General features: G+C 48.7%; 1 protein-coding gene across 2 annotated transcripts in view; it reads left to right on the forward strand.

The window, feature by feature from the left end:
• Nucleotides 1-14,021, forward strand: part of MED24 (mediator complex subunit 24) — a 308,225-nt gene that overhangs the window by 145,561 nt on the left and 148,643 nt on the right. For both annotated transcript variants that reach the window (XM_069237418.1, XM_069237419.1), the window contains exon 17: nucleotides 8,319-8,497. In XM_069237418.1, the coding sequence (XP_069093519.1) occupies nucleotides 8,319-8,497 (179 nt within the window). The remainder of the gene's footprint in view (nucleotides 1-8,318; nucleotides 8,498-14,021) is intronic.

Consider the following 14,021-nt stretch of genomic DNA (forward strand, 5'->3'; position numbering starts at 1 on the left):
GGAGGAGTGCCTGCCTTCTAAAAAAGAACCAAGAACTCCTGTGAAGCAGCTGAGCTGCTTCCCTGCATCTGCAGGCACCCAAAGACAACCTGTGAGGACTTCGGACCACCAAAAACCCAACACATGGCAGTACCACTGCACCCATGCCACACAGTTCGAGTTGAAGTGGACCAATGGTGCCAGCGTGGTTCCTCAGCTCTGCAATGACAAAGTCCACCCTGGATCTGATCACTGAGGACCCTCCGATGACACCTGCAGCCTCTGCATGCAGGCCCCCTCAACCGTGAGTGTCCCGTGGAGAAACACCTGACGCCTCGGGACACATCTGCATCTGTCACATACCAAGATTGGAAACCCGTTGTTGTTTTCCCTCCGACTGGATCCCCAGTTCTCATCTACAGCATCTTTCCAACCAGACTGATCCCCATAGTAACATTGGGCACCCAACGCCTTACTATACCTCTGCACCTGGCTGCCCCGCTGCAGCCAGGTGTGACCTGTTTGTGTGGTCCTGACCCTTGCCCAGTACTTACCTAAAGTCTGGAAGATTGCCCTCGTAAGTCACTGCACCGTATCTGATTTGCTGTCTTTGATTTGCCCCCATAGGATTGCATTGCGGCTTTCAGATATTGCACTGTCAACTTTGTAAAATAGTAAAGATGTTTCTTCCAAAACGTACTTAACTGATTCTGGTGCTAACATATATATTACGATACTTGCTATTTTTTTATAAATTGTTTTGGATCTCCTTCTGAAGTTGCGTGTCCAATTTATTGACTGTGTGTGTAATTGTAAGTGTCTCAATCAATCAATCAAAACATTTGTAAAGCATGCTACTCACCCACTAGGGTCTCAAGGCGCTTTTTGGGGGAGGGGGGGCGGCTACTGCTTGAATAACCAGGTCTTGAGGCGTTTTCTGAAGGTCAGGAGGTCCTGGGTCTGTCCAAGGTGGGCGGGGAGGGTGTTCCAGGTCTTGGCGGTGAGGTAGGAGAAGGATCTGCTGCCTTCTGTAGTTCGATGGATGCGAGGGACGGTGGCGAGGGCAAGGTTGGCGGAGCGGAGTAGGCGGGTGGGAGTGTGGAAGGTGAGACTCTCGTTGAGGTAGGCCGGGCCTCTGTTGTGAACGGCTTTGTGAGCGTGGATGAGGAGTTTGAAGGTGATCCTCTTGGTGACAGGGAGCCAGTGCAGGTCTCTGAGGTGGTCTGAGTTGTGGTCGCGGCGAGGGATGTTGAGGATGAGGAGTGCGGAGGCGTTCTGTATCCGTTGTAGTTTCTTCTGGAGCTTGGCTGTGGTCCCTGCGTAGAGCGCATTGCCGTAGTCCAGTCTGCTGTTGACAAGAGCGTGGGTGACCGTCCTTGTTTCGGTGGGGATCCATCTGAAGATTTTGCAAAGCATGCGGAGGGTGTTAAAGTAGGAAGATGAGATGGCGTTGGCTTGCTGGGTCATGGTGAGCGATGAGTCTAGGATGAAGCCTAGATTGCGTGCGTGGGTGTTGGTGCGGTTCCTAGGGTGGCTAGCCACCAGGAGTCGTCCCATGTGGAGCGGTTGGAGCCGAGGATGAAGACCTCTGTCTTGTCTGAGTTAAGTTTGAGGTGGCTCTTTTCCATCCAGGTGGCGATGGCGTGCAGTCCGTCGTGGAGGTTGGTTTTGGCGGTGGCGGGGTCCTTGGTGAAGTAAAAGTAATTCAAGGATCACTTTCCAGCCCATGGAGATGTGACGCAGCTCTGAACTGACTAGCTGTAGTATGTCACAGAAATGTAAAGATTATCTCTAGCTTGTTACACGCTAGAAGAGCTGATATTTAATTTCACTTCCCAAAATGCATAGTCTCCCAAGATATAACACATTTTGCTGGCGGATACAGACTTATGAGTCCTGGACCTTTGAAGTAACTGCCTGCTTTTTTAAAATCTCTACAGGTTGAATGAATTCAACTGGGTATTGTCAGCGTAGGAGACGATGTTGAGGTTGTGGGATCGGACGATGTTGGCGAGCGGTGCTATGTAAATGTTAAAAAGAGTTGGGCTGAGAGAAGATCCTTGGGAATGCCGCAGATGGTTTTGGTGGCCTCTGACAGGAAGGGAGGAAGGCGGACTCTCTGCGTACAGCCGGGGATGAAGGACGTGCTCCAGGCAAGAGCTTTGTGGCGGATCCCTGCGTCTTAGAGGAGAGTGCAGAGGGTGTGGTGGCAGACGGTATCGAAAGCAGCCGAGAGGTCCAAGAGGAAGAGTGCCACGGTTTCGCCCTTGTCAAGCATGGTCCTGATGTCGTTGGTTGCGGCGATCAGGGTGGTCTCGATGCTGTGGTTCCTCCGGATTCCTGATTGGGAGATGTCCAGCTTGTTGTTGTCTTCCAGAAAGCGGGTCAGTTGGCCGTTGGTGATCATCTCGATGACCCTTTGCCGGGAAGGGGAGGAGGGAGATGGGTCGGTAATTCTTGAAGGCTTCGGGGTCCGCTTTGGGTTTCTTCAGAAGGGCGTTGACTTCGGCGTGTTTCCAGCTCTCTGGGAAGGTGGCGGTCTCGAAGGATCTATTGATGATCATGCGGAGTTGGGGGTCGATGATGGGGTTCGCTTTGTTGAAGACATGGTGGGGGCAGGGGTCGGAGGGAGAGTCGGACTGAATGGTGGTCATGGTTTTGATGGTGTCCTCGTCGCTGATGTGGGTCCAGCAGAGCAAGAGGTTGGTGTGGCTGGGAACGTCAGGGTTGGTGGTGGTGATGGGGGGTGGAGAGTTGAAGCTGTTGTGGATTTCCGTGATCTTGCGATGGAAAAAGGTGGCGAGGGAGTCACAGAGGTCTTGCGAAGGAGGGGGGGGGGTTGATGGTGCATGGTCTGGAGTTGGTAAGTTCTTTGACAATGATGAAGAGCTCTTTGCTGTCGTGGGCGTTGTTGTTGATGTGGCCTTTGTAGAAGGATCTTTTGGTGGTCCGGATGATCTGGTGGTGTTTGAGGGTGACAGTCTTGAGGGCGGCGAGGTTGCTCTCTGTTGGTGCGTGGCGCCACTTCTTCTCGATTTTCCGGCATTCCCGCTTAGAGGACTGAAGGTCGGCAGTGAACCATATGGCCTTAGCGCTGGTGTGGTTGTTTGGGGACTTTGTGAGCGGAGCCAAGGTGTTGCCATTGTCTGAGGTTGAGGGTGGCTGTGTTGGGGTTGGTGGTGCTAGGTGGCGAGGCCCGGGCGAAGGTGGAAATCAGTTGGTCTTCCGAGATCTTGTTCCAGCTGCGGCGGGGGATCTGTTGTGGGCGGTGGGTTTCTGGAAGGTGAAATGGACGCAGCGGTGGTCGGTCCAGTGAAGTTCGGTGGTATGGCTGAAGGAGACGTGGCTGCTGGCAGAGAAGACGGGGTCTAGCGTGTGGCTGGCGGAGTGGGTGGGCATCGTGACCAATGTTTGATGCCGAGGTTGGTGAGGTTGTCGATCAGGGTGGTGGAGTTGCTGTCATTGGCGTTCTCAAGGTGAAAATTCAAGTCACCGAGGAGAATGTAGTCTGAAGAGGCAAGGGCCTGGGTGCTGATCATGTCAGCGATGGAGTCGCTGAACTGAGGTCGAGGGCCTGGGGGCCTCTGGACAAGGGTTCCCCCGAGGGTGGTGTTGGCGTTGATGTGAATCTGGAAATGTAGGTGTTAGGCGGTGTCGAGGGTGTCATTGGCGTTAGTTGAGATTCTGATGGTGTTCTTGTGGACTATGGCGATCCCTCCTCCTGGTCTGTTGGTGCAGTCACAGCGGGTGATCTTATAACCTTCGGGGATGGCTATGGCGATGTCTGGATCCGAGGAGAGATTCATGCAGGTTTCGGTGAGGAAGGCGACATCCGGGGATGATGAGGTAAGAAGTTCCCAGAGTTCGACGACATGCTTGTGGACGGAGCGGATGTTGAGGAGGATGCAGCTGAGGTGGTTGTGTGTGGTTCTAGCGTGGTGTTTGGTGGCTTGGGGACAGGCGAAGTTGCAGGACCCGCCGGAGAAGGGTCCATGGGTGTGCCTCGGGGTGGCTTGGACGCAGGCGATGGAGCGGCCTGGGTTGAGGGCATGGAGTTCGTTGGCACTGTAGCAGCGACGGGTGGCGTGGGGGGGAGTGAGAGCCAGGGCGTCTGGCACTGGGTGTGATCCATTCGCGGACGGGCGCAGACGGGCTTGCCTCTGGTGCGCCAGCTGCACGCGGCCGCCATTAAGAAGGAAAGGTGGGAGAGAGGAGCAGCAGGGAGCGAATAGGAGCGGCTGGGGGCATGAGGAGGGCGGACCGCAGGGAAGCAGCGGTGAGAAGGAGTGGCAGAAAGCCGAAAAACGGGCTGGAAGCGCTCAAAAAAAGAGGCGAATAAAGGCACACAGAGAAAAGGCACAAAAGCACAGAAATGACAAAACTAAAGAACAAATTGCACAGATGGCACACAAAAGGACACACAAAAAGACATAGACAGATACAGTAAGAAACACGCGATACTCACAGAACCCACTAGACACCAGGGATGAGGCGCAGGCGGGTGCCTGTGGGTGGTGGAGGGCCTCAAACTCGGGTGGGGTGAAGGGCACAGTTAGGTGGAGCTGCACGGTGTGTGGAGCGAGCTCCTGGCCTTAAAGCAGGTCAGGGGTCACTCCTCTGTGTTAAGCTTAAGGCTGCTTGCCCACACTACCTCCTGATTGAGTACTTTAGGATTGCATAGCAAGCCCTGTCCACTGGTTGGCGAGCTGCTGGACTCTCCACAATATATCTCATTTTGATATATCATATAAGGAGCCCACTTCCTACAATATTAACATGAGGCATCTCCGCCTCCCTACCAGTGGAAAACCTAATTAAAATGGTACTGTCTCCCTGTGACCTCCTGTGAGGGATTGATAATAGACTGGCTGGAAGCAGGCCAGCTTTAAAACTGCTTCTTCATACCACTGAATGAGTTTCATTGCTGTTCTTTCGTGAAAAGTGTGTTTTAATACTACCCTGAGCGATTGGCAGTGGTTAGACCAGGGGTCTCCAATATTTTATGTTGTGAGAGCTACTTTTGATCAGTGAAAATCATTGTGAGCTACTGAAGGCTAAACAACTTGCGCATTGTTACCAGATAGCCGCACTCCAAGCTCCATTGACCTTAAGCCTAAAGTCCATAAAGCCATTTACCATTGTTTGAGCCAAATGTGATAAGTAAGAGCACTATGAATGGGCTGCCATATGTGTCAGTAAGAGTGCGGTCTTTGGGGTTGTATGCACATGTGTACTTATGAATGGAATATTTTTGTACGGGTGACTGAGAGCCTGTGTTGTATGTACTTGCAGCTTAGAACATACCTTTTGCCATACGTGGCACAGTTGCATGTATAACCCAAACATATACAATTTCTTTTTTATTTTAAAAATTTAAAGAGCAGAAAAATACTCTGCAAAAATGTTCAGAATATGGGACGTTATTCTGCACTTTAATGTTCCCGCAGTTTAAAAAATGTCTGTATTTTTCCATTATACTTAACACTTTGAAATGGAAGAACATGGAAATGGAAGAACATTGAAATGAAGAGTTAACTTAATCATTGAAATAACATTCCATCTCAGTGTTCTGCCATTTAAAATAAGGCACAACCTCCATTCCTGAGTTGACAATGCCTTGTATTTAAGAGTTAAATTCCTCAGTGCTTCACTTGTTCACCTCTGTGACCCAGACCCGGCCTGGTTCATAAATCTGTCTGAGCACTGCTCATTATCAGGCCTTGCTATTTGCAGCCTGCTGATAATAATGTAAAATGAAGACAGCCTTCTCTTAACTTGAAAAGGAAAATTTGGCCTTGTGCTTATTTAAAATTGAACTCAAGACTGTGAGCTACTCTGAAGGTGTCTGGGAGTCTGGCAGCTACTGGTAGCTCGTGATCGATTGGTTGGATACACCTATGTTAGACAAATTGCACACATTCTTCCCATTACCTTTTGTGTGTTTGATGTTCCTCTGAGTGGCCATGCTGTATCAATTTGTTCCCTCTTCTTTTCCTTATATAAGTGTAGGTGGTTGTTCTTGCAATGTTCCTCACCAATTTTTGTGCTAGGAATCCTTTAACAGGACAGCTGCCCCATATGCCTATTGGATGTTTACGAAGTCCCCTATGAGGGTTGTTAACTGATGTTCTAGGTCACCCCTGGACTGTTAAGATCAAATTATTTACTCCTGGCAGGCCCAGTTTAGGAGCCTGGTATGTCTCAGGCAGAGTTATTACAACAAACATCCTAAAAATCATATTCATGTCATTTATACTGAGTGGCGAAGTTTAATGACATAGTAGATTTTTAATACTGAATAATATACATCATCTGTGTCTGTCTGGTGCTTATGCCAGAATATGTGTTTAGAATCTGTGTACGTACAACAGGTCTTTGTAAATAGCTGGGCTGATTGGTAAGTAGTACATTTGAGATATGTTACTGAAGAAACAGTGCTAGTTACTTACTTAGCTTGTCTCACAGCTACACATTGGTCACCTAAGCCTTGTGGGCTTATAGTCGCCTTTTACATTTTAGCTTAATGTTGGAAGCATGCTTATATACGTCAGAAATATTTGTTCTGACATGAGGCTGCTGCAGTTTTGACTTTCAGTGAACTAAAAGTAATGCAGCATTAGAAAAGCAGCAATAAATGAAAGCCATACCCAGCCAAGCCTGACAGTGAAAAGCAAATATTGCTCTATTTTGATGTTTCATATATTTAGTATCTAACTGGATTCTATGTGAAAGCAAGCAGCTCTCAGGGACAGAACTAACACAGATACCGTACCAGGGAATGGGAATAGCCTCCTCTGTGTTTTGGAACTGCGAACAGGAGGGCCATATCACTACAAATCTTGATAGGCTTGAAAATAGAGAGCGCAAAAGTCAGGCTCTGCAAGGAAACAGAAAACACAGACAGACTGTTGGCCACCCTAGGTGAGGAAAAGGCAAACGAAAATAAGGACAACACTCCCACTTATGTCAACTGTGCATGTGGAAGGATAGCCTGAACCAGGAGCGGAGGGCTTAATGGTAGGAAGGGGGATGAGGGTGCAGGAGAGAAACTGTGGTATGGGTGCCGGGGAATCCGTAAGGCTATCGTTTGAGATTGAGATTGAGACAGAGAAGTCGATGTTAATGGATTGGAACCATTGATACCAACTGAAGGTCCAACAGTAGTGCTCCACAACTGAGGTATTATAATTTCAGTCTTCTTCTTCCTCTTTTGAGTGCATGAATGTTCATTAGAGAACATGAACTTTAAAAATAATTACATTTGTACATTAGTGGTGTAGATTACATTTAAATTGTATCCAGGAATCATTCTCTGTAGAGCCTTGTTAATTGAATGCCCAGGTTTTTACATGAACATCTCACAGAGATATCAGTCAGTTGAACACATTGAGTTGCTGTATTCCAGGTTAGAGGTTAGTAACTTAAAGATGCCGATTCTTCCTCTGCTTCTTGATAAGGAGGTGATCCTCTCAGGTTGGTTTTGGTAGTCAGAAGGGTTAGAAGCCAGGTTAGACTACAGACTCAGTGCATGTACAACACCTTTTGGGGAGGAGATGTAGCAAAGTTGCTAGATCTCCTGAGAGACCCAGGTTCAAACCCTGGCCTTGGCCCTTGGCTCAGCATCATGTGATTTTGGGCAAATTACTTGATCGCCATGCACCTACAAGTGTGAAATGTGTGTGTGTGTGTGTGTGTAATCCTTAATTGAAGTACACAATCTTTTAGATCATTTCCCAACCCTCCATGTACTGTACAGCTCTTGTTGCTTCCTAGTTAGATGCACGCTATATAACTAACCACGCACACATACACAATGTGCACCTCTTGTGCAGTTTTTTTTCTTAGTCCAGTGTCTGTGTATTTGCTTCTGAGTACAGTGTCTGAGCTGGGTGCTGTCAGTGGTTTAGAAAAGGTGATATGGTAAGGTAATATAGTAAGGACAGTAAAGGTGATATAGTAAGGATGCATTTATTGCTCTCTGCTTTCCTCATGCTGGTGATACTCTATGTCGCATGTTGCAGGGGTATGAGAGGGATGGTCTCTGTGTTAGTGGAGATCAGTCTAGTGCTCTTTGTGTGTAGTACAATAACTGTTTATGTGAAGCTGTCTCTTGTGTTAAGTTTGTATGTACATTTCTTCTCAAGTAAAGGCGCATCCCTCTAGGAATGCAGGATGCACATTGGGGGGCATTTTGAAAAAAACGGTGTATTTGCATCTCCTTTTCTATCTTTATCAGTGAAAGTGATCATCTATGAGTTGTGTTGGTGTTAAAGTTCAATTGGTGAAGTTGTTTGAGTCAGTACTAAAGTAAAGATCTGTACTTTGATTTCCTAATCCAGGTGATTGTGTCAGAGTCAACAGTCGGTGGTGAAGTGCCATTCTTTGAGACATGGATGCAGACCTGCATGCCAGAGGAAGGCAAAATCCTGAATCCTGATCACCCCTGCTTTAGGCCTGACTCTACTAAGGTGGAGTCTCTTGTTGCTCTCCTCAACAACTCCTCGGAGATGAAGCTGGTGTATGTATGCTCTTCTACCATTAACTTAATCTGTCTCCCAGCCTCTGGTTTCTCCAAACTCTTCACCGTAATAGTGGCACGCTCACCCTAGTCCATGATGAGGACTGTTCCAGTTCTGCACTGGGTACCAGCCACTGAAAGTCTGATGTGTGTGGAATGTGAATGTTGTCTCAGCCACCTGGGTAGCTATGTGTAAAGAAATGGCTCCCTGTTGCAGTTACCCCCAACTTTTTGCCTGATACTGATGCTGACTTGACTGAGAAGTGTGCTGGGACCCTGCTAATCAGGCCCCAGCACCAGTGTTCTTTCACCTAAAATGTACCATTGATTCCACAATTGGCACACCCTGGCACCCAGATAAGTCCCTTGTAACTGGTACCTCTGGTACCTCTGGTACCAAGGGCCCTGATGCCAGGGAAGGTCTCTAAGGGCTGCAGCATGTATTATGCCACCCTAGAGACCCCTCACCCAGCACAGACACACTGCTTACCAGCTTGTGTGTGCTAGTGAGAACAAAATGAGTAAGTCGACATGGCACTCCCCTCAGGGTGCCATGCCAGCCTCTCACTGCCTATGCAGTATAGGTAAGACACCCCTCTAGCAGGCCTTACAGCCCTAAGGCAGGGTGCACTATACCATAGGTGAGGGTACCAGTGCATGAGCACTGTGCCCCTACAGTGTCTAAGCAAAACCTTAGACATTGTAAGTGCAGGGTAGCCATAAGAGTATATGGTCTGGGAGTCTGTCAAACACGAACTCCACAGCACCATAATGGCTACACTGAAAACTGGGAAGTTTGGTATCAAACTTCTCAGCACAATAAATGCACACTGATGCCAGTGTACATTTTATTGTAAAATACACCACAGAGGGCACCTTAGAGGTGCCCCCTGAAACTTAACCGACTATCTGTGTAGGTTGACTGGTTCCAGCAGCTTGCCACACTAGAGACATGTTGCTGGCCCCATGGGGAGAGTGCCTTTGTCACTTTGAGGCCAGTAACAAAGCCTGCACTGGGTGGAGATGCTAACACCTCCCCCAGGCAGGAGCTGTAACACCTGGCGGTGAGCCTCAAAGGCTCACCCCTTTGTCACAGCACAGCAGGGCACTCCAGCTTAGTGGAGTTGCCCGCCCCCTCCGGCCACGGCCCCCACTTTGGGCGGCAAGGCTGGAGGAAACAAAGAAAGTAACAAGGAGGAGTCACTGGCCAGTCAGGACAGCCCCTAAGGTGTCCTGAGCTGAGGTGACTCTAACTTTTAGAAATCCTCCATCTTGCAGATGGAGGATTCCCCCAATAGGATTAGGGATGTGACCCCCTCCCCCTTGGGAGGAGGCACAAAGAGGGTGTACCCACCCTCAGGGCTAGTAGCCATTGGCTACTAACCCCCCAGACCTAAACACGCCCTTAAACTTAGTATTTAAGGGCTCTCCCTGAACCTAGAAACTAGATTCCTGCAACAACAAGAAGAAGGACTGCCTAGCTGAAAACCCCTGCAGAGGAAGACCAGAAGACAACAACTGCCTTGGCTCCAGAAACTCACCGGCCTGTCTCCTGCCTTCCAAAGAACTCTGCTCCAGCGACGCCTTCCAAAGGGACCAGCGACCTCTGCATCCTCTGAGGACTGCCCTGCTTCGACGACGACAAGAAACTCCCGAGGACAGCGGACCTGCTCCAAAAAGACTGCAACTTTGTTTCAAGAAGCAGCTTTAAAGAACCCGGTAACTCCCCACAAGAAGCGTGAGACTTGCAACACTGCACCCGGCGCCCCCGACTCGGCTGGTGGAGAACCAACACCTCAGGGAGGACCCCCGGACTACTCTACGACTGTGAGTACCAAAACCTGTCCCCCCTGAGCCCCCACAGCGCCGCCTGCAGAGGGAATCCCGAGGCTTCCCCTGACCGCGACTCTCTGAAACCTAAGTCCCGACGCCTGGAAAAGACCCTGCACCCGCAGCCCCCAGGACCTGAAGGACCGGACTTTCACTGCAGAAGTGACCCCCAGGAGTCCCTCTCCCTTGCCCAAGTGGAGGTTTCCCCGAGGAAGCCCCCCCTTGCCTGCCTGCAGCGCTGAAGAGATCCCTTGATCTCTCATTGACTTCCATTGCGAACCCGACGCTTGTTCTAACACTGCACCCGGCCGCCCCCGCGCCGCTGAGGGTGAAATTTCTGTGTGGGCTTGTGTCCCCCCCGGTGCCCTACAAAACCCCCCTGGTCTGCCCTCCGAAGACGCGGGTACTTACCTGCTGGCAGACTGGAACCGGGGCACCCCCTTCTCTCCATTGAAGCCTATGCGTTTTGGGCACCACTTTGAACTCTGCACCTGACCGGCCCTGAGCTGCTGGTGTGGTAACTTTGGGGTTGCTCTGAACCCCCAACGGTGGGCTACCTTGGACCAAGAACTGAACCCTGTAAGTGTCTTACTTACCTGGTAAAACTAACAAAAACTTACCTCCCCCAGGAACTGTGAAAATTGCACTGTGTCCACTTTTGAAATAGCTATTTGTGAATAACTTGAAAAGTATACATGCAATTGAAATGATTCAAAGTTCCTAATGTACTTACCTGCAATACCTTTCAAACAAGATATTACATGTTAAATTTGAACCTGTGGTTCTTAAAATAAACTAAGAAAAGATATTTTTCTATAACAAAACCTATTGGCTGGATTTGTCTCTGAGTGTGTGTACCTCATTTATTGTCTATGTGTATGTACAACAAATGCTTAACACTACTCCTTGGATAAGCCTACTGCTCGACCACACTACCACAAAATAGAGCATTAGTATTATCTCTTTTTACCACTATTTACCTCTAAGGGGAACCCTTGGACTCTGTGCATGCTATTCCTTACTTTGAAATAGCACATACAGAGCCAACCTCCTACATTGGTGGATCAGCGGTGGGGTACAAGACTTTGCATTTGCTGGACTACTCAGCCAATACCTGATCACACGACAAATTCCAAAATTGTCATTAGAAATTGATTTTTGCAATTTGAAAAGTTTTCTAAATTCTTTAAAGTCCTGCTAGGGCCTTGTGTTAGTCCCTGTTAGCATTTCTTTTAGAGTTTAAAAGTTTGTTAAAAGTTTGAATTAGATTCTAGAACCAGTTTTAGATTCTTAAAAAGGATTCCAACTTTTAGAAGCATAATGTCTAGCACAGATGTGAATGTGGTGGAACTCGACACCACACCTTACCTCCATCTACAGATGAGAGAGCTAAGGTCACTCTGTAAACTAAAGAAAATAACAATGGGCTCCAAACCTACCAAAGTACAGCTCCAGGAGCTTTTGGCAGAGTTTGAAAAAGCCAACCCCTCTGAGCATGGCAACACAGAGGATGAAGATAGTGACTTGGAGGGAAATTCCCCCCCCCCCAGTCCTACTTAGGGAGAACAGGGCTTCTCAAGCCCTGACTCCACAAATAATAGTCAGAGATGCAGGTTCCCTCACAGGAGGGACCAACAACTCTGAAATCACTGAGGATAACTCCAGTGAAGAGGACATCCAGTTAGCCAGGATGGCCAAAAGATTGGCTTTGGAAAGACAGATCCTAGCCATAGAAAGGGAAAGACAAGAGATGGGCCTAGGACCCATCAATGGTGGCAGCAACATAAATAGGGTCAGAGATTCTCCTGACATGTTGAAAATCCCTAAAGGGATTGTAACTAAATATGAAGATGGTGATGACATCACCAAATGGTTCACAGCTTTTGAGAGGGCTTGTGAAACCAGAAAAGTGAACAAATCTCACTGGGGTGCTCTCCTTTGGGAAATGTTCACAGGAAAGTGTAGGGATAGACTCCTCACACTCTCTAAAAAAGATGCAGAATCTTATGACCTCATGAAGGGTACCCTGATTGAGGGCTTTGGATTCTCCACTGAGGAGTATAGAATTAGATTCAGGGGGGCTCAAAAATCCTCGAGCCAGACCTGGGTTGATTATGTTGACTACTCAGTGAAAACACTGGATGGTTGGGTAACTGGAAATGAAGTGTATGACTATGTTGGGCTTTATAATTTGTTTATGAAAGAACACATTTTAAGTAACTGCTTCAATGAAAAGTTGCATCAGTATCTGGTAGACCTAGGTCCAGTTTCTCCCCAAGAATTGGGAAAGAAGGCAGACCACTGGGTCAAGACTAGGGTAACCAAAACTTCCACTGGGGGTGACCAAAAGAAAGGGGTTACAAAGCCTCCCCAGGAGAAAGTGGGTGACACTAGAAACAAAGAAAAATAGTCCCCTGTAGGCCCCCAAAAACCAGACCAGGTGGGTGGGCCCAGAGACACAACCCAAAACAAAGGTGGGTACCAGGGTAAGAGCTGGGATGCCACTAAGGCATGGTGCCATAACTGTAAACAGACAGGGCACCACACCAAGGACACTTCTTGTCCCAAAAACAAACCCCCTAGCAAAATCCCAGGGGTGACCAGTGTAGCCATTGGGGATGACTCCTCAGATGAGGAGGTCTTCATAGCCTTCAACTGGAAAAAGGGCCCAACAGGTGAGTTGGAGATTCCAGAGGGAAGTAGACACTTCCACCACCTACTGGTGAATGGAATCCCAGCCACTGCCCTGAGAGACACTTGTGCCAGTCACACTATTGTGCATGACAGGCTGGTGTTCTCAAACCAGTACATCCCAGGTGAGATGGCCAGAGTAAGAGTTAGCCCAGACAGGGTCACTGATAGGCCTGTGGCTTTTGTGCCCATAGAAGTGGGTGGGACTTTTAGCTGGAGAAGGGTGGTAGTCAGTACAGACCTCCCCCTTGATTGTCTCCTTGGAAATGACTACCCAGAGGTTAGTCAGAGCCCAAGAGAGGAACTGGTCCAGTGCCAGTCCTCTCCCAAGGATTCTGGAGTGCCTGCCTCTGCAGTAAATGCAAGTAGGCCCCAGAAGAAAAAGAAAAGGAAACAGAGTAGGAAAGGTGGACAACCTTTAGCCAAGGTTCCAGCAAGCCAAGTAGATTCTGCTCCAGTAGGGGAGAACTCCAAAAGTGACTCTGATAAAGTCCAACCTGACCCACAAGAAGTCCTGGCTAGTCAGGCAACTGTTAAGCCTGAGTGGGTGGCTCCTCCGCTAACAGAAGAAAGAGTGGAAGAAGGGTGTTTACTACAAGATGTGGTAACCCCCCACTCTAATACAGCAGACAGGCACCCTGAACCCAAAGAAGCCTGTAACTTAGCCCCTTCCATTGTAGGAAAAGAGCTAAAGGTGTGGTTCTGGGCACTGACAGCTGTCAGTGGCCTCTGCTGGGTGTTAGCCTTTATGGCTGCACTATCCTTGGCATGGTGGTCTGACCCCATGCCAAATAGCAAGTTAGGCCCCCTGACCCTGTTGGTCATGGTGGGGTTACTCCAGCTCTGGGTAACCTCGTTGGGTAAGCTAGGGGTGACCCTGGCTAAGATAAGATTAGCAGAGGTGGATACCTCTAACCCCAAAATAGAGAGAATGGGTGAAGACATAAAAAGCACAGACAAGAGGCAGTTCAGACTAGGTCCTATCACTGTGGAAGTGGGTCAG

The sequence above is a fragment of the Pleurodeles waltl genome, chromosome 6, assembly GCF_031143425.1.
Source record: "Pleurodeles waltl isolate 20211129_DDA chromosome 6, aPleWal1.hap1.20221129, whole genome shotgun sequence".
Lineage (NCBI taxonomy): Eukaryota > Metazoa > Chordata > Amphibia > Caudata > Salamandridae > Pleurodeles > Pleurodeles waltl.